The 19854-nt window shown below is 45.6% G+C and overlaps 1 protein-coding gene across 5 annotated transcripts; it reads left to right on the top strand.

Moving 5' to 3' along the window:
- Window positions 1–5803: 5803 nt before the first annotated feature.
- LOC118393744 (phosphoglucomutase-1) lies at window positions 5804–19854 on the top strand. Of its 5 annotated transcripts, none has more exons than XM_052462526.1 (12): window positions 5804–5946; window positions 6334–6695; window positions 8888–9050; window positions 10502–10645; window positions 11134–11259; window positions 11967–12157; window positions 12427–12581; window positions 12773–12888; window positions 14848–14983; window positions 18303–18486; window positions 18770–18904; window positions 19554–19854. In XM_052462526.1, exons 2-12 carry the CDS (start codon window positions 6450–6452, stop codon window positions 19641–19643), a joined length of 1686 nt encoding a protein of 561 aa, XP_052318486.1. In that variant the 5' UTR covers window positions 5804–5946; window positions 6334–6449; the 3' UTR covers window positions 19644–19854. The 5 variants fall into 5 exon arrangements, with proteins under 5 accessions (XP_052318486.1, XP_052318488.1, XP_052318490.1 ...); XM_052462527.1 differs by lacking the exon at window positions 5804–5946 and adding an exon at window positions 5966–5981; XM_052462528.1 differs by lacking the exon at window positions 6334–6695 and having other exon boundaries at window positions 5812–5946.

The following is a 19854-nucleotide window of genomic DNA, read 5'->3' as shown; positions in this document are numbered from 1 at the left end:
TTAACTTGTAGACATTGTGAGATGCCTATTCACCACACTGCTCTGGAGCCTTGTTCACCACACTGCTCTGGAGCCTTGTTCACCACACTGCTCTGGAGCTTTGTTCACCACACTGCTCTGGAGCCTTGTTCACCACACTGCTCTGGAGACTTGTTCACCACACTGCTCTGGAGACTTGTTCACCACACTGCTATGGAGCCTTGTTCACCACACTGCTCTGGAGACTTGTTCACCACACTGCTCTGGAGACTTGTTCACCACACTGCTATGGAGACTTGTTCACCACACTGCTCTGGAGCCTTGTTCACCACACTGCTCTGGAGACTTGTTCACCACACTGCTCTGGAGACTTGTTCACCACACTGCTCTGGAGCCTTGTTCACCACACTGCTCTGGAGACTTGTTCACCACACTGCTCTGGAGACTTGTTCACCACACTGCTCTGGAGACTTGTTCACCACACTGCTCTGGAGCCTTGTTCACCACACTGCTCTGGAGACTTGTTCTTGCACCATTTTCACACTACTGAGCACTGGCCTGGTTACACATCCACCATAGCTGCTGGAACCATGTTTCAAAGAATAATGTGAAAAGAAAATAGCACAGAACGGTTCAGGTTGTCTTGATAGTGCAACAAGGGTGTGAGAGCCCTGTGAGAGTTGCCTGGCAGTCAGACACGCCTGTATGCTCTCCCCTTAGGCCTCAACGTTTGACACTGCTGATCAGAGTTGTACTGCACTGGCCTAGTTGCTGTAATCATGCTGGAAAGGCCAGCACGGTACAGTTCAGGTTTGGATGATAATTTGACACGGGTGGCTGCGAGAGCCCTGCTGCTGCCTGGCCTGCCTAGCAGTCGGCTACATTCCTGTGCTCCTCACTGAGGCCTGCACTTTATTCTCCTTTAGCGCTGAGCACAGTCTTCTTGACCTCCTATTAATAGCTTGCAGGCCATTACTTTGCCCTTTGACTTTTTTTCTACCGTAACCGTAGAACTCACCGGTAAATGTCACATGATGTGAGCTGTATTTAATCTGCTGAGTGCCACTCCACTCTTCCTTTCTCACTATCAAATGTTTAGTAACGTTTTACCTCACAGTCCTCTTTTAGCTGGAACAGTGATGGTACTGCGGTAGTAATGCATGCTCTCTGGTAGGCCTTCTTGCCTGGTATCAAACCTTAACCAAGTGGCTCTGGTTTCAGTTAATCCCCAAGAAAGCAATTATGTCATTACTAATGGGTAATGTCTTAGGTAATACCTTGTTAATAATGGGCTGTGAATGAAAGAGTTTCAGAAAGTGTAGCAACTACTCTGAGCAGTTAAATGTCACAATGGGCTAATTCCTTCTACATACATGTTCATTTAGACTGTCACGACTTCCGCCCGAAGTTGGTGCCTCTCCTTGTTCGGGCGGCGATCGTCGTCACCGACTTTCTAGCTGCCACCGATCTATGTTTTTTTCCCCATTTGTTTTGTCTTGATTGTACACACCTGGTTCCCATTACGTTAATATTTATTCCCTATTTAACCCTCTAGTTCCCACATGGTTTTGTGTGTGTTTGTTCTTTGTTTAGTGTTCAAGACTTCTGTGAGCTGGTGTGTTTTCCCTGCGTGGAAATTGTTTATTTTCGAGTAAAGTACGTATTTTACTCAGTTCTGTATCCTGCGCCTGATTCTGTCCTAACCGCTGCACATGGACACTTGACATAGACATGTTTTTCAAGTGTTTCAACGATTGATTGCAACTTTCGATGACCTCACCACTGTCCTCTTGCATGTTATTTTTTCGATTTATCAAATAAGAGCGCTGCGTCACGATGACAGCCAGGCCCTGTTGATAAACTGCACTGCTTTTACTTGATGTGGTGTTCAAACAGTGATTGATGCATTAGAGAAACTAGACGGTGACCTCGCCTGGCCTCTGTCACAACAACCGCATACCCCATGTGCTTCTGATTGTTGGGCTGGTTGTAACACAATTCCTGGGCAAGAAGTAGCTGAAACATTCCCCCAAGAATCTCAGTAGCTTGCTTTTATTTTTTTGTGCATGTTTTTTTTTGGGGGGGGGTGTTGTCTCTTCGGAACATGGGCTGACTCAAGTGCTATGGCATGTTTGCTCATTGCTTTACTGACTTGCAGTTTTAAGAGTGGTTCACCGCAAAGTCAAAGGTTAAACATGTTTTATATATCTGTTAAATTTGTCCCAACCTGTTATGACATGATGACTCATTGCTGTCCCCAGTCCACCTGACTGTGCTGCTGCTCCAGTTTCAACTGTTCTGCCTTATTATTATTCGACCATGCTGGTCATTTATGAACATTTGAACATCTTGGCCATGTTCTGTTATCTCCACCCGGCACAGCCAGAAGAGGACTGGCCACCCCACATAGCCTGGTTCCTCTAGGTTTCTTCCTAGGTTTTGGCCTTTCTAGGGAGTTTTTCCGAGCCACCGTGCTTCTACACCTGCATTGCTTGCTGTTTGGAGTTTTAGGCTGGGTTTCTGTACAGCACTTTGAGATATCAGCTGATGTATGAAGGGCTATATAAATAAATTTGATTTGATTTATATGCTCTAGGAGATGCATGGAAATGTTTTGTCTAATTCCATCTCATTATTTGATGCTGTACAGCAGGGGTGTCAAAGTCAAATGGACGGAGGGCCAAATAAAAATTTAGCTACAAGCCGAGGGCCGGACTGTTCAATGTTCATTGAAAATTTTTTAAATGACGCATATAGTCTAGTGAACCTAATTGAACCTACTGAAAACCTAACAAATATATTCCAATATGATCAGATAAATAAAGCAATATTTTCTTATGGCTCTGTCAGTAATCTTTAATTTTCAACAGACACAAAAGACAAATTTCCTTTATATAAAAATCCCCATAACATGAACATTAAATGAAAGAAACCGGTATTCAAGGCACCATCAGTAGCCTATATTTTCTATTTTAGCAAAAGTGGGCTAAATTTACTTCAAAGAAAAAAACAATAATAGCAATTTTCTATCATCCACTCAACTGAAATATTTTTAAAATATAATTGGATTGAAATACAATAAAATAAAGTGCAAAAATCTATTAATCAAAAACAACACTTTGTTTAAGGAGAAGTAACATGCAGTGAAAACAAATATTAAACTTTAACTTTTAAACTTGAACTGAGTAAAAACTCTAAATATGTGATTGCACAGTAATGTTCACTTGTTTGAGGTTGAGGGTGATACTTGGTGGTGTCCCATCTTTTCCACAAGTTCATCAATGTTCGGGGTAAGGCTCTGAGCTGAGGAAATCCTCAGAATTGAGTGGAGGTGTTCAGCAGTAAGTCGACTTCTGTGTGATGTTTTGTTCAAGTTCATCAAAGAAAACAGTTGTTCACACAGGTATGTGCTGCCAAACATAGACAACGTTTGAGCAGCCTGGATGCGCAGCTGGGGCATTGTGTCGGGAGGAAACGGGCGAACTCCGCAGCACCCACTGCCGCATATTTTGCCCTCAGTGCATCATTGCATTGGAGGTCAATCAACTCCATTTGGAGGTTTGGTGGTGAGCTTTCCACGTCAACAGCAAATGGGTTACCGAGCAGTTCCAACCTGCTTTTTGTGCTTCAAAGTCAGCAAATCGGCGTCGAAAGTCAGCGGCAAGCATACCTATTTTATCAGCCAACTGTGCGCTCGGGAACGCACTGGTAGAGAGCTTCTCTTTCATGGTCTGGCAGCTGGGAAAGTGGCTCAAATTTTCTTTCCGCATCTGCGTCTCCCACAGAGTCAGTTTGGTTTTAAATGCCTTCACTGTACTGTACATATCAGAGATGACACGATCCCGACCCTGCAGCTGCAAGTTCATTGCATTCAGATGACTCGTAATGTCACACAGAAAAGCCATTTCACACAGAAACATTTCGTCTCGGAGTTGTGTTGTGTCTTTCCCTTTGCTGTCCAAGAACAGACAAATCTCCTCACGAAGCTCGAAACATCTTTGAAGCACCTTTCCCTGGCTTAGCCATCGCACCTCTGTGTGATAAGGCAAATCACCATGCTCCGTTTCTAACTCCGTCAGAAATGCCTTGAACTGGCGGTGATTCAAACCTTTGGCTCTGATAAAGTTAACTGTGCGCGTGATGATGCTCATTACATGCTCCATTTTCAAGGCTTTACCGCACAACGCTTCCTGGTGTATGATACAATGATAAGCTGTCAGCTCACCTGTCGCGTTTTCCTCTTGCATCTTTTCCCGTATCTTCGCCACCAGTCCGCTCCTGTGTCCACACATCGCAGGTGCTCCGTCGGTTGTCAAACCCACGAGTTTTTCCCAAGGCAGCTCCATCTCATTTACACATCTTGACACCTCTTCATACAAATCATGCCCCGTAGTTGTGCCATGCATAGGACGTAAAGCCAAAAACTCCTCTGTCACGCTTAGGCTGGAGTCCACTCCGCGGATGAAAATTGACAACTGGGCAATGTCAGAAATGTCGGTGCTCTCATCCACAGCCAAGGAATATGCAATGAAATCTTTTCCCTTTTTCACAAGCTGCTCTTTTAGATTGATGGACAACTGGTCTACTCTCTCGGCAATGGTGTTTCTGCTCAGACTCACATTTAAAAAGAGTTGCCTTTTTTCTGGGCAAACTTCGTCACAAACTTTAATCATGCAGTTTTTGATGAAATCCCCCTCCGTAAATGGCCGGGCTGATTTAGCGATCTCTTCTGCCAAAATAAAACTGGCCTTGACAGCAGCCTGGCCTTGTGATTTGGCTTTTTTGAACAGAGCCTGTCGAGATTTGAGGCCTCGTTTTAATTCCTCTGCCTTTTGTAGCCTTTGTTCCATGTCCATATTCTTGTTTTTGTCCGCGTGTTTCGTTTCATAATGTCGTCTCAGATTATACTCTTTCAGTACCGCCACACTTTCTCCACACAGAAGACACACAGGTTTTCCAGCTACCTCCGTGAACAAATACTCCGACTCCCACCTTGTTTGAAACCCCGGTTCTCAGTGTCCACCTTCCGTTTTGCCATTTTTGATGGGTATCTGAAAGTTAATTTTACTGTGATGCTGACAACTGCTGTGCCAATAAATATTGAAATGAAGCAGCCTACTGCTCGGTGCGTCACCGTTGCATTGTGGGAAATGTAGTATTGGTGCGTGTAAAAGATCTGCGGGCTGCCGGCTTGCTGCGGTCTGCGGGCCGGTTCTAATAATAAATCAAGATCATCCCAGGGGCCGTAAAAAACCTTCTCGCGGGCCGGATGTGGCCCGCGGGCCTTGACTCTGACATATGTGCTGTACAGAATCAATAAAATCCTCATTGAGAAAACACAACCTACAGTGTCAATGAACCCATGTGTTGTAGACAGACACACGAGTGGCACAGCAGTCTAAGGCACTGCATCTCAGTGCAAGAGGCGTCACTACAATCCCTGGTTCAAATCCAAGCTGTATCACATCTGGCTGTGGTTGGGAGTCCCATAGGGCAGTGCACACGTCCGGGTTTGGCCGGTGTAGGCCATCATTGTAAATAAGAATTTGTTCTTAACTGACTTGCCTGGTTAAATAAAGGTTACATATAAAATAAAAAACAGAATGGTCCTAGGGCAGCGGTAGCCAACCCTGTTCCTGGAGTGCCACAGGGACTGCAGGATTTTGTTCCAACTTGGGACAACACCTGGATCGAAGCACAATGATTCCACTACACCCGCAATAATATCTGCTAAACACGTGTATGTGACCAATCACATTTGATTTGACACCTGACCAACTGAGTTAATTGATCTATTCACTGATTGCCTAAATTCAACACACCTGGTCTTCCATGTCGGTTAAATCAAAAAACATTAACTTCAAGACTAGGGTTGCCTACCGTTGTATCTGAGACAAAAAAGTTGTTTATTCATTTAAAGCGGCAATATCTAACTTTTTGGGAGACTGACCAAATTCACATAGAAGTGTGAGTTATAGATCTGTCATTCTCATTGAAAGCAGGTATAAGAAGCGGTAAATCTGTTCTGTTTGTTATTTCTTAATTTTGGCTTTTGCTTTTTACACAAGCTTCAAAAATCTGAAAATACAATATTGGTTATAGAGAATATATTTAACAGCGATTTAGATGGTACAATGATTCTCTCTACACTATACTTGCTTGTTTTGTCACAAACTGAAATTAGCCAAACCATTAGATACTGCATCTTACAGTTTTATTTTGGTCCTAATGTTGCCATGATGCCATGCTTGGCTTGAGGCACAAATACATTGTGGCATCAGACTTCTTTTGAATATTGTTTAGTTTATGTGCCAGGCCTTGAATCACAGTCCAGTACTGTCCGTTTAAATCTAGAGGTGGGAAGTACCTAACCAAGGGGGAGCTTGCGAGTGTGTACGTGTGGCAGCTGTGCGGTGCATTCGGCTCAACCGAATACGCGGATCACACGGGCTGTCAACCTTTTGTGGAAAATGACGAAAATCACAGTAGTCAAAACCAAGGCTTATCCCGACCAGAAGCCTGGCACGAGTGGACTGAGGAAAAGAGTGACAGTCTTTCAAACGAATGAGCACTATGCGGAGAACTTCATTCAAAGCATTATCTCTTGCATCGAACCAGCGGAGCGTCAGCCTGGACTGCTCGTAGTGGGAGGCGATGGAAGGTTTTTCATGAAAGATGCCATTAAGTTGATCATCCAGATCGCCGCTGCTAATGGGGTCAGTAATAACTACCATGCCCCCCCCAAACACGTATACCATTAGCAGCTAGCCGCAATCAGTGGTACATTGTAGCGCTTCATCATTTTTGAAGTTTGGCGGATACATTGTTGCCAATGCCGATACGTTATTTTATGTTGGATACAGATGGCAATTCCATTTTATAATAAAATGACATTTAACTTATTGCCATTGTCGGACTACCACAGTTGGGGCCCCACCACCCTAAATAATTTTGTAGGATACAAAAAAAAATACGAAATTAGCGAATTTACTGCAATAACACATTTTTGCCATGGTGCAGAGAAATGTGCAGTTTTATAATGCTATTCTACACATTTTGTCATGAGGCTGAGAGTTTCGCCATTTTAATGCTAATTTCCTACAATTTCACACTTTTTTTTTTTCATGGTATAGTGCATTTGTTTTGTTGTTTTATAGCTGAGCTCATGTTTTTATTCACAGTTTGCCATGAGGCTGAGAGAACATTTAGCAGATTCAAAACACATTTCCAGCAATTCTACAAATGTTGCTATCATATGCTAGATGGGGGGCTGACCTGGTCTCTCCTTCGTTAACAGAACTGTGGGAATGCATTGTCCGACACGCTGTGGGTGAAGAACGCTGTCTACCGTTGTCCTTGCTAGCTTCCGTTGTCACCCCCGCTTCTTCTTCTGTGGGGTTTATCAGCAGTTGGCATTCAAAGTTATGGTGCATTACTTCCATCTAATTTACTGGAGCCCTCCCCGCCTCCTGTCTGTGTACCGGAGTCCAATCTTAAGTATAATGAGGGGTAGCTGCAGGAAGGCCCATTAGCAGGAGCGCCCTGAATAGCGGGCCACAATTGCGCCCTTCTCGCTGAAAACCGGACGTGGGAACTCCGCTCTGGCGTTTCTTTTAAGCCCTGTTACCTTAGGTTATTTCAACCCTGGTCTGATAGTTTCCAAATAAAAGTTGTGCTTACTGACCTTGCTGATCTTTTGATGAAGTGCACAGAGTGGAGATGGCTTGGTGCCCTTTCCCACGTTTACGAAAAACGCCACCATTCCTTTCCCATTATGTAGCCTAAACAGTCAGTGGACACTTCCTTGCCATGCATGTTTAGTATACGAACAAAGACAGCGGTTCTCTGCAAGGTTGTAATAATTGGAAAAAGTGCAGCATTGAGGGCTTGTTTCATAAGGAGACTGTCAGTGGCACAGCCGGGTTCTGTTCATTCCCTCTGCAACTTTAAGAGGAAAGGTCGGTGTGGTGGTATTCTGTCACGGAGCCCAGGCATGACATGAGCACTCGCGACACTGACCTCCGGGCTGAACACAATGTTCAGACAGACCAAGGTCATTATCACACCATATAGCGCCACTATGATCTGTCCCATATAATCCTGCACAAAAGGAACATGATCATCAGAACTCTTCTTATTCTCATCTTATTCATGATGTATAACATATTGCTTCTTTTATTTGCGACCTACAGTACCAGTCTAACGTTTGGACACGCCTACTCCTTTAAGGGTTTTTTCTTTTTACTGTTTTCTACATTGTAGAATAATAGTGAAGACATCAACTATGAAATAACACATGGCATCATATAGTAACCAGAAGAGTGTTAAACAAATCAAAATGTATTTTATATGAGATTATTCGAAGTAGCGACCCTTTGCCTTAATGACATACTCTTGGCATTCTCTCAACTAGCTTCGCCTGGAATGCTTTTCCAGGGAGTTCCCACATATGCTGTGCACTGGTTGGCTGCCCCCCCCCCAAACTCAGTCCTGGGGCCCCTGTTGGGTGCATGTTTTAGTTTTTGCCCTAGCACTACACAACTGATTCAAATAATCAAAGCTTGATGGTGAGTTAGTTATTTGAATCAGCTGTTTTAGTGCTAGGGCAAAAAACTAAACATGCACCTGGGGGGTTTAGGAAAACCCTGCCCTAGACATGGTTTACCCTCCATACTCTCCCATGTCACTCAGCTGCTTGTTTAGCGCCCACATAGCAGCCTGACCTCACCAATGGCGAATTGTTTTGAATCTGTGCACTCCTCTTCTATTTTCATCCTTACCTGTGTCGACTGGATAGGTTAATGTAATATGACTTACAGTTTAATATATAAAACATGACATCGGAGAATGATAATTTACCCATTGTTCTCTCCATCCCTTCCTCCCTCTCTCTCCTGTCTCCATGCAGATAGGCCACCTGGTCATTGGTCAGAATGGCATCATGTCCACCCCCGCTGTGTCCTGTGTGATCCGCAAGCTCAAAGCCGTGGGAGGAATCATCCTCACGGCCAGCCACAACCCCGGTGGCCCTAAAGGAGACTTTGGCATCAAGTACAACATCTCCTCCGGAGGTGAGATGGGACAGGAGGGGGGAGAGGAGAGGGAGAGAGATGAATTGAAGAGGTTGAAGACAGGAAGGGGATAAATGGAGAAGGGAGGAGAGAGACTGGAAATAGTGACAGGAGAGGGAGGGATGGAGGCAAGGAAGGGGAAAGCCATAGGGGGAGAAAGGCCAGGGAGACATGGGGAAGAGGAGGGAGACAAGAAAGGGGAACGCCATAGGGGGAGAAAGGCCAGGGAGACATGGGGAAGAGGAGGGAGACAAGAAAGGGGAACGCCATAGGGGGAGAAAGGCCAGGGAGACATGGGGAAGAGGAGGGAGACAAGGAAGGGGAAAGCCATAGGGGGAGAAAGGCCAGGGAGACATGGGGAAGAGGAGGGAGACAAGGAAGGGGAACGCCATAGGGGGAGAAAGGCCAGGGAGACATGGGGAAGAGGAGGGAGACAAGGAAGGGGAACGCCATAGGGGGAGAAAGGCCAGGGAGACATGGGGAAGAGGAGGGAGACAAGGAAGGGGAACGCCATAGGGGGAGAAAGGCCAGGGAGACATGGGGAAGAGGGAGGCAAGAAAGGGGAAAGCCATAGGGGAGAAAGGCCAGGGAGACATGGGGAAGAGGAGGGAGACAAGGAAGGGGAAAGCCATAGGGGGAGAAAGGCCAGGGAGACATGGGGAAGAGGGAGGCAAGAAAGGGGAAAGCCATAGGGGGAGAAAGGCCAGGGAGACATGGGGAAGAGGAGGGAGACAAGGAAGGGGAAAGCCATAGGGGGAGAAAGGCCAGGGAGACATGGGGAAGAGGAGGGAGACAAGGAAGGGGAACGCCATAGGGGGAGAAAGGCCAGGGAGACATGGGGAAGAGGAGGGAGACAAGGAAGGGGAAAGCCATAGGGGGAGAAAGGCCAGGGAGACATGGGGAAGAGGAGGGAGACAAGGAAGGGGAAAGCCATAGGGGGAGAAAGGCCAGGGAGACATGGGGAAGAGGAGGGAGGCAAGGAAGGGGAACGCCATAGGGGGAGAAAGGCCAGGGAGACATGGGGAAGAGGAGGGAGACAAGGAAGGGGAAAGCCATAGGGGGAGAAAGGCCAGGGAGACATGGGGAAGAGGAGGGAGACAAGGAAGGGGAAAGCCATAGGGGGAGAAAGGCCAGGGAGACATGGGGAAGAGGAGGGAGACAAGGAAGGGGAAAGCCATAGGGGGAAGGCCAGGGAGGCAAGGAAGGGGGGGAAAAAGGGGAAAGCCATAGGGGGAGAAAGGCCAGGGAGCGATGGGGTAACATTTAAACTTTACTTAGCCTGCCTTTGTAATGAAGATGGAGGACGTTTCAGGATAGAATAAGCACACAATCCAATCAGTAATTTTATGACAAGGTTTAGGATGCCTAGTGATGGAGCGTGGCTGTTTTACATAATATTTCTCTAGCCTCTTCTTTATTCTCCTCTCCTTATTGTATGTGTCTGTCTCCAGGTCCTGCGCCCGAGGGATTCACAGACAAAATATTCCAGATCAGCAAGAGCCTAACAGAGTACCACATCTGCCCCGACCTCAAGGTTGACATCTCCAAGATCGGCAAGCAGACCTTTGAGGTGGACACATTCAAGCCCTTGACAGGTACAGCAGGATGGGCAGGAATTATTCTCAACTGACAGGGATGGGTTAGCTTGGAGACCAAACCTGGGAGAAGCTCACTGGTACAAATCCTTGGGCAAGGCACCCAAGTTCAGGTGTATTATTGCAATCAGTAAAGTATGTGTATGTCTTCTAGTTGTATGTCTTCTCCTAAGTCTAGAAACAGGCTACATAAGCAATAAGGCACAACAGGGTGTGGTATAAGGCCAATATACCACAGCTAAGGGCTGTTCTTAGGTACAATGCGTAGTGCCTGTATACAGCCCTTAGCAATGGTATATTAGCCATATACCACAAACCCCCGAGGTGCCCTCTTGCTATTATAAACTGGTTACCAATGTTTTGTCATACACCTGGTGTATGGTCTGATATACCACGGCTTTCGGCCAATCAACATTCAGGGCTCGAACCACCCAGTTTAGGATAGATTAGATGTACTAACTATTATAACTGCTGTTTGTCCTCTACAGTGGAGATCGTGGACTCTGTGGAGTCCTACGCTGAGATGCTGAGGGGAATCTTCGACTTCAATGCCCTAAAACAGCTTGTGTCTGGAGCCAGTCACATTAAAGTCCGTCTGGATGCCATGCACGGAGGTACTCTACATATACTGTAGATCACTGATCTGCTCAGCTGACTGCTGTATGATACCACAGGTCCCTCTATTGACAATGCTCAGTGTGCTTGTAATGCCTTGTCTACATGTTTGTGCTATAGCATTAGCTACAAGGTAGAGATGGTGGTAGGTAGCCTGACGATTACAAGCGTTGGGCCAGTAATCGAATCCCAGAGCCGACTAGGTGAACAATCTGTCTGTGCCCTTGAACAAGGCAATTAACCCTAATTGTTCCTGTAAGTCACTCTGGATAAGAGCGTCTGCTAATTGACTAAAATGTAATGAATTAGATTCCTGCTCTCAGTAATGTTTGTACCTTCAGTGCTGCGTGACTTATTGTCCAATAGTCTGATTTCTCAACAATGCTGTTTTCAGATAGATTCCCAGCAGAGACACAATGCTCTGTACAGCCACGCAATGCCCTGTACAGCCACACAATGCCCTGTACAGCCACGCAATGCCCTGTACAGCCACGCAATGCCCTGTACAGCCACGCAATGCCCTGTACAGCCACGCAATGCCCTGTACAGCCACGCAATGCCCTGTACAGCCACGCAATGCCCTGTACAGCCACGCAATGCCCTGTACAGCCACGCAATGCCCTGTACAGCCACGCAATGCCCTGTACAGCCACGCAATGCCCTGTACAGCCACGCCTCCCTTCATGATAACCTTTACCCCCTTCAGTGGTTGGACCCTACGTGAAGAAGATTGTCTGTGAGGAGTTGGGCGCTGCTGCCGACGGTGCCTTCAACTGTGTCCCCAAGGAGGACTTTGGTGGTCATCACCCTGACCCCAATCTGACCTACGCCTCTGACCTGGTCAACGCCATGAAGGGGGGAGATTACGACCTCGGAGCCGCCTTTGATGGTGACGGTGTAAGTTGACAGTCGGGGGAACCAGTTGAAGATTTCATCCCGATCTCATCCCCATCTCACCCATAGTTCAAATATAGGCTCCAGGTCTCGTTCATCACTCGGCTGAAGGCAGCTTGGAATCGAGGCTATTCCATGCATGACCCGTGTCCATAGTACCAGTCCTTGAATCATCCCACAATCCTAACCTCTATATCTCCTGCAGTCTGTTCAGATGCTGAACACTCCTCTGTTCTCCTACCCTCTGCTCTCTACTCCTACCCTCTCCTCAGGATCGTAACATGGTCCTTGGAAAGCATGGCTTCTTTGTCAACCCTTCTGACTCTGTGGCCATCATTGCAGCCAACATCACTTGCATCCCCTACTTCCAGAAGACTGGGGTCAAAGGTCTGGCCCGCAGCATGCCCACCAGCGGAGCTCTGGACAAGTGAGCCTAACGTCCACTCCACGCAGTCCATTCCTAGCTTCTTCTTGATTGTACCTTTTTAATTTAGTTTGTTTATGATATTTATTTTACTGGGACAGTGCACATTAATCAGCATTTCAGATTCCTCATTAATGTTTAACTGGCGGAGTTAGCTAAATAGTTCATTTGAATATCCTATCGCTGTGCCTCAGTGTGGCTAAAGCCTTGAAGATGAATCTGTATGAGACTCCTACTGGCTGGAAGTTCTTTGGCAACCTGATGGACGCTGGCAAGCTGTCTCTGTGCGGAGAGGAGAGCTTCGGCACAGGTGAGTTCGGAGTTAGGAGGACTGGGATCTTAACGTTAGCTGACCAGGGCCATGGCAGAACAAAAGACGGTAGACATTCACTAAATTAACACACACATATGTTTACATTGTCAGTTGTGTTATGAACTTTGTTATTACCAGCCTCCAGCCACATGGCATGATTTTTGTTAAGCTTAGCAGCCTACATAGTGAGCATTGCTCTCTTCTCCAAAGACCAGCATTCTAGTTGTACAGCATAATGTAGCTTTGTATGCATTATATCAGCTCTAGTAGTTTGATAAAGAGAGTCAGTGGTGTTACAGTGCCTTGCGAAAGTATTCGGCCCCCTTGAACTTTGCGACCTTTTGCCACATTTCAGGCTTCAAACATAAAGATATAAAACTGTATTTTTTTTGTGAAGAATCAACAACAAGTGGGACACAATCATGAAGTGGAACGACATTTATTGGATATTTCAAACTTTTTTAACAAATCAAAAACTGAAAAATTGGGTGTGCAAAATTATTCAGCCCCTTTACTTTCAGTGCAGCAAACTCTCTCCAGAAGTTCAGTGAGGATCTCTGAATGATCCAATGTTGACCTAAATGACTAATGATGATAAATACAATCCACCTGTGTGTAATCAAGTCTCCGTATAAATGCACCTGCACTGTGATAGTCTCAGAGGTCCGTTAAAAGCGCAGAGAGCATCATGAAGAACAAGGAACACACCGGCAGGTCCGAGATACTGTTGTGAAGAAGTTTAAAGCCGGATTTGGATACAAAAAGATTTCCCAAGCTTTAAACATGCCAAGGAGCACTGTGCAAGCGATAATATTGAAATGGAAGGAGTATCAGACCACTGCAAATCTACCAAGACCTGGCCGTCCCTCTAAACTTTCAGCTCATACAAGGAGAAGACTGATCAGAGATGCAGCCAAGAGGCCCATGATCACTCTGGATGAACTGCAGAGATCTACAGCTGAGGTGGGAGACTCTGTCCATAGGACAACAATCAGTCGTATATTGCACAAATCTGGCCTTTATGGAAGAGTGGCAAGAAGAAAGCCATTTCTTAAAGATATCCATAAAAAGTGTTGTTTAGTTTGCCACAAGCCACCTGGGAGACACACCAAACATGTGGAAGAAGGTGCTCTGGTCAGATGAAACCAAAATTGAACTTTTTGGCAACAATGCAAAACGTTATGTTTGGCGTAAAAGCAACACAGCTCATCACCTTGAACACACCATCCCCACTGTCAAACATGGTGGTGGCAGCATCATGGTTTGGGCCTGCTTTTCTTCAGCAGGGACAGGGAAGATGGTTAAAATTGATGGGAAGATGGATGGAGCCAAATACAGGACCATTCTGGAAGAAAACCTGATGGAGTCTGCAAAAGACCTGAGACTGGGACGGAGATTTGTCTTCCAACAAGACAATGATCCAAAGCAAAATCTACAATGGAATGGTTCAAAAATAAACATATCCAGGTGTTAGAATGTCAAAGTCCAGACCTGAATCCAATCGAGAATCTGTGGAAAGAACTGAAAACTGCTGTTCACAAATGCTCTCCATCCAACCTCACTGAGCTCGAGCTGTTTTGCAAGGAGGAATGGGAAAAAATTTCAGTCTCTCGATGTGCAAAACTGATAGACATACCCCAAGCGACTTACAGCTGTAATCGCAGCACTTAAGGGGCTGAATAATTTTGCACACCCAATTTTTCAGTTTTTGATTTGTTAAAAAAGTTTGAAATATCCAATAAATGTCGTTCCACTTCATGATTGTGTCCCACTTGTTGTTGATTCTTCACAAAAAAATAGTTTTATATCTTTGTTTGAAGCCTGAAATGTGGCAAAAGGTCGCAAAGTTCAAGGGGGCCGAATACTTTCGCAAGGCACTGTACATGGTTTCAGTCAGTTGGGCAAGGCATTGTGTTTGTACATATCTTCCCCTCCTCTCTTCATTGTTTACCAAAGGCTCTGATCACATCCGTGAGAAGGACGGCTTGTGGGCGGTGCTGGCCTGGATGTCCATCCTAGCCCACAGGAAGCAGAGTGTGGAAGAGATCATGAAAGACCACTGGAACAAATTTGGCAGGAACTTCTTCACCAGGTTAGTGGTTGAACTCTGCTGCCCTCCAGTGGTGCAGTCAAATCAAAGCAGATTGGTCAAATACACATGGTTAGTAGATGTTAATGCGAGTGTAGTGTAATGCTTGTGCTTCTAGTTCTGAGCGTGCAGTAAAATCTAACAATTTCACAACAACTCCCTCATACACAAGTGTAAAGGAATGAATAAGAATATGTACATATAAATATATGGATGAGCGATGGTCAGACGGCACTCAACGTCAACAAAACTAAGGAGATGATTGTGGACTTCAGGAAACAGCAGAGGGAACACCCCCCTATCCACATCGATGGAACAGTAGTGGAAAGGGTAGCAAGTTTTAAGTTCCTCGGCATACACATCGCAGACAAACTGAATTGGTCCACTCACACTGACAGCGTCGTGAAAAAGGCGCAGCAGCGCCTCTTCAACCTCAGGAGGCTGAAGAAATTTGGCTTGTCACCAAAAGCACTCACAAACTTCTACAGATGCACAATCGAGAGCATCCTGGCGGGCTGTATCACCGCCTGGTACGGCAACTGCTCCGCCCTCAACCGTACGGCTCTCCAGAGGGTAGTGAGGTCTGCACAACCCATCACCGGGGGCAAACTACCTGCCCTCCAGGACACCTACACCACCTGATGTTACAGGAAGGCCATAAAGATCATCAAGGACATCAACCACCCGAACCACTGCCTGTTCACCCCGCTATCATCCAGAAGGCGAGGTCAGTACAGGTGCATCAAAGCTGGGACCGAGAGACTGAAAAACAGCTTCTATCTCAAGGCCATCAGACTGTTAAACAGCCACCACTAACATTGAGTGGCTGCTGCCAACACACTGTCATTGACAATGACCCAACTCCAGCCACTTTAATAATGGGAATTGATGGGAAATTATGTAAATATATCACTAGCCACTTTAAACAATGCTACCTTATATAATGTTACTTACCCTACATTATTCATCTCATATGCATACGTATATACTTTACTCTACATCATCGACTGCATCCTTATGTAATACATGTATCACTAGCCACTTTAACTATGCCACTTTGTCTACATACTCATCTCATATGTATATACTGTACTCTATACCATCTACTGTATGCTGCTCTGTACCATCACTCATTCATATATCCTTATGTACATATTCTTTATCCCCTTACACTGTGTATAAGACAGTAGTTTTGGAATTGTTAGTTAGATTACTTGTTGGTTATCACTGCATTGTCGGAACTAGAAGCACAAGCATTTCGCTACACTCTCAATAACATCTGCTAACCATGTGTATGTGACAAATAAAATTTGATTTGATTTGAAAAAGATGCAGCAGATGGTAGAGTACAGTATATACATATGAGATGAGTAATGTAGGGTATGTAAACATTATATAAAGTGGCATTGCTTAAGTGATACATTTATTGCATCCAATTATTAAAGTGGCTAGAGATTGAGTGGCTGCTGCCAACAGACTCAATGTTAGTGATGGTTGTTTAACAGTCTGAAGGCCTTGAGATAGAAGCCGGTTTTCAGTCTCTCAGTCCCAGCTTTGATGCACCTGTACTAAAGGTCGACCGATTATGATTTTTCAACGCCGATACTGATTATTGGAGGACCAAAAAAGCCGCTACCGACTAATCAGCCAATTTTATTTATTTGTAATAATGACAATTACAACAATAATGAATGAACACTTATTTTAACTTAATATAATACATCAATAAAATCAATTTAGCCTCAAATAAATAATGAAACATGTTCAATTTGCTTTAAATAATGCAAAAACAAAGTGTTGGAGAAGAAGGTAAAAGGGCAATATGTGCAATGTAAGAAAGCTAACGTTTGAGTTCCTTGCTCAGAACATGAGAACATATGAAAGCTGGTGGTTCCTTCTAACATGAGTCTTCAATATTCACAGGTATGAAGTTTTAGGTTGTTATTATAGGAATTATAGGACTATTTCCCTCTACCATTTTGTATTTCATTAACCTTTGACAATTGGATGTTCTTATAGTCACTTTAGTATTGCCAGTGTAACAGTATAGCTTCCGTCCCTCTCCTCGCTCCTCCCTGGGCTCAAACCAGGAACACAACGACAACAGCCACCCTCGAAGCAGCGTTACCCATGCAGAGCAAGGGGAACAACCACAGGCTCAGAGCGAGTGATGTTTGAAACGCTATTAGCGCGAGCTAACTAGCTAGCCTTCTCACTTCGGTTACACCAGCCTAATCTCGGGAATTGATAGGCTTGAAGTCATAAACAGCGCAATGCTTGACGCACAACGAAGAGCTGCTGGCAAAACGCGCTTCTGCCTACCACCGCTCAGTCGGATACTTTGATACTTGTATGCTGGTATGCTCAGTCAGATTATATGCAACGCAGGACAAGCTAGATAATATCTAGTAATATCAACCATGTGTGGTTAACTAATGATTATGATTGTTTTTTTATAAGACAAGTTTATTGCTAGCTAGCAACTTACCTTGGCTTACTTCATTCGCGTAACATGGAGTCTCCTTGTGGAGTGCAACGAGAGAGAGGCAGGTCGTTATAGCGTGGACTAGTTAACTGTAAGGTTGCAAAATTGGATCCCCTGAGCTGACATTGGAACCCACCGTTCCTAACTGTTAACTTTTCTTTACTGACTTGCCTTGTGAAATAAAGGTGTAAAAAAAAATATTGACAAAAATCGGTGCCCAAAATTAGATTTTTTTTCCCGATTTGTTATGAGAACTTGAAATCAGCCCTAATTAATCGGCCATTCCGATTAATCGGTTGACCTCTAACCTGTACTGACCTCGCCTTCTGGATTATAGCGGGGTGAACAGGCAGTGGCTCGAGTGGTTGTTGTCCTTGATCTTTTTGGCCTTCCTGTGACATCGGGTGGTGTAGGTGTCCTGGAGGGCAGGTAGTTTGCCCCCGGTGATGCGTTGTGCAGACCTCACTACCCTCTGGAGAGCCTTACGGTTGTGGGCGGAGCAGTTGCTGTCCCAGGCGGTGATACAGCCCGTCTACATCAGGTGTAACCCTAACCCCCGCCCCGTCTACATCAGGTGTAACCCTAACCCCAGCCCCGTCTACACCGGGTGTAACCCTAACCCCGCCCCGTCTACACCGGGTGTAACCCTAACCCCCGCCCCGTCTACACCGGGTGTAACCCTAACCCCCGCCCCGTCTACACCGGGTGTAACCCTAACCCCCGCCCCGACTACACCGGGTGTAACCCTAACCCCCGCCCCGACTACACCGGGTGTAACCCTAACCCCCGCCCCGTCTACACCGGGTGTAACCCTAACCCCCGCCCCGTCTACAACAGGTATGACTATGAAGAAGTGGACTCAGACAAAGCCAACACCATGATCAAGGAGCTTGAGGCTAAAATGTTTGACAAGTCCTTTGTGGGCCAGAAGTTTTCATCGGGAGACAAGAGCTATGAGGTGGCTGTCTCTGACAATTTTGCCTACACCGACCCTGTGGACGGCAGCGTCTCCAAGAACCAGGTGAGAGACGGGGCCAAAAAGGCATCTAGAGAGAGGCATCCCAGCATGGGACATGGGTGTGGTGGATACAATTCTGTCAGTACATGATAAAGAGTGATGGATAGTTGTGACAATATTATTGTGATATTAATAGTTCATAGAACGTTGATATATGACCAGCACATTTCCTGCAAATATAGACTTGAAGCATCACTAGAGGCACATATAATTATTAGTTCTTCTCCATATTCCCAGTATATTGAGTTCCTCCTTAGTTATCGCTCTCTCTCTCTGTGTCGCTCAGGGTCTGAGGATAGTCTTCTCCGACGGCTCCAGGATCATCTTTCGTCTCAGTGGGACAGGCAGCGCTGGTGCGACCGTCAGGCTCTACATAGACAGCTATGAGAAGGACTCCGCCAAAATCTACGGCGACGCACAGGTGAGACCTGGGGGCTGAGGAGCAGCAGGGCTCTTCTCTGATTGGATGTGACAGGATAATTTTAGAGGCACAGTGGGGGAGCTCTTGTACTTGTCATGATGATTCAATGGAAGATGAAGTATTTCTACACCCACCACACACACACACACACACACAAGCCTGGCAGCTAGCTTGTTTTGGGTCAACGGGTCCAACAACAGTGCCTTTATGAATTCTTAGTTGACTTGAAGGAGAAGGAATGTTTGGCTAAGAGTTTGAGTCATGGTTGATATCAGGCCATGGGAGAGAAAAAAGGTTGAAAAGCACAGAGTTGACACTTCATAAAATCATTCCGAGTGGTCTGGGCAGGAGGTACAGACTGATGGCGTGAGAAAGACAAACTGACAGAATGGTGGTGGAAAAAAACTATCATTTTGGATAAAGAGGCCTTCTATGGCACAGATTAATTTAGGACCATTTCTATTGCTTACAAATCTAAAAGGATTGGATAGGTGAAAGCATTATGGTAGTGGCTCAGCTTGGCTTGTTCCAGGGCTAGTTGGACTTATGTGTTCAGTCTGTAACTATAACATAGATGTCAGTGGGGTTATAGGAAGAGGCTATGACCGAGTGAGACTGGAGTGCAATGTTGACTGTTTGGCTTCATTAGGTCATGCTGAAACCTCTGGTGGAGATTGCGCTGAAGATCTCTGGGCTCCATGAGAAGACCGGCCGCATCGGGCCCACTGTGATCACGTAGACTGCTGGCCCTGCCCCCCCCCACTGTGATCACGTAGACTGCTGGCCCTGATCAGGCCCTGTCACACCCTTCCAGGTAACTCTGTCCTATCAACCGTTCCACGTGTGCCTCTGAAGAACAACCTCACCTCACTTGTACCATAAAGCCATCCAAACAAAAGCTTAAAATGTAACACTGCCATTCACCATGAATAAAACTTCCTTACAAAATA

Source organism: Oncorhynchus keta, chromosome 1 (assembly GCF_023373465.1).
Source record: "Oncorhynchus keta strain PuntledgeMale-10-30-2019 chromosome 1, Oket_V2, whole genome shotgun sequence".
Taxonomy (NCBI): Eukaryota; Metazoa; Chordata; class Actinopteri; order Salmoniformes; family Salmonidae; genus Oncorhynchus; species Oncorhynchus keta.
This window is presented reverse-complemented; position numbering and strand designations above follow the sequence as displayed.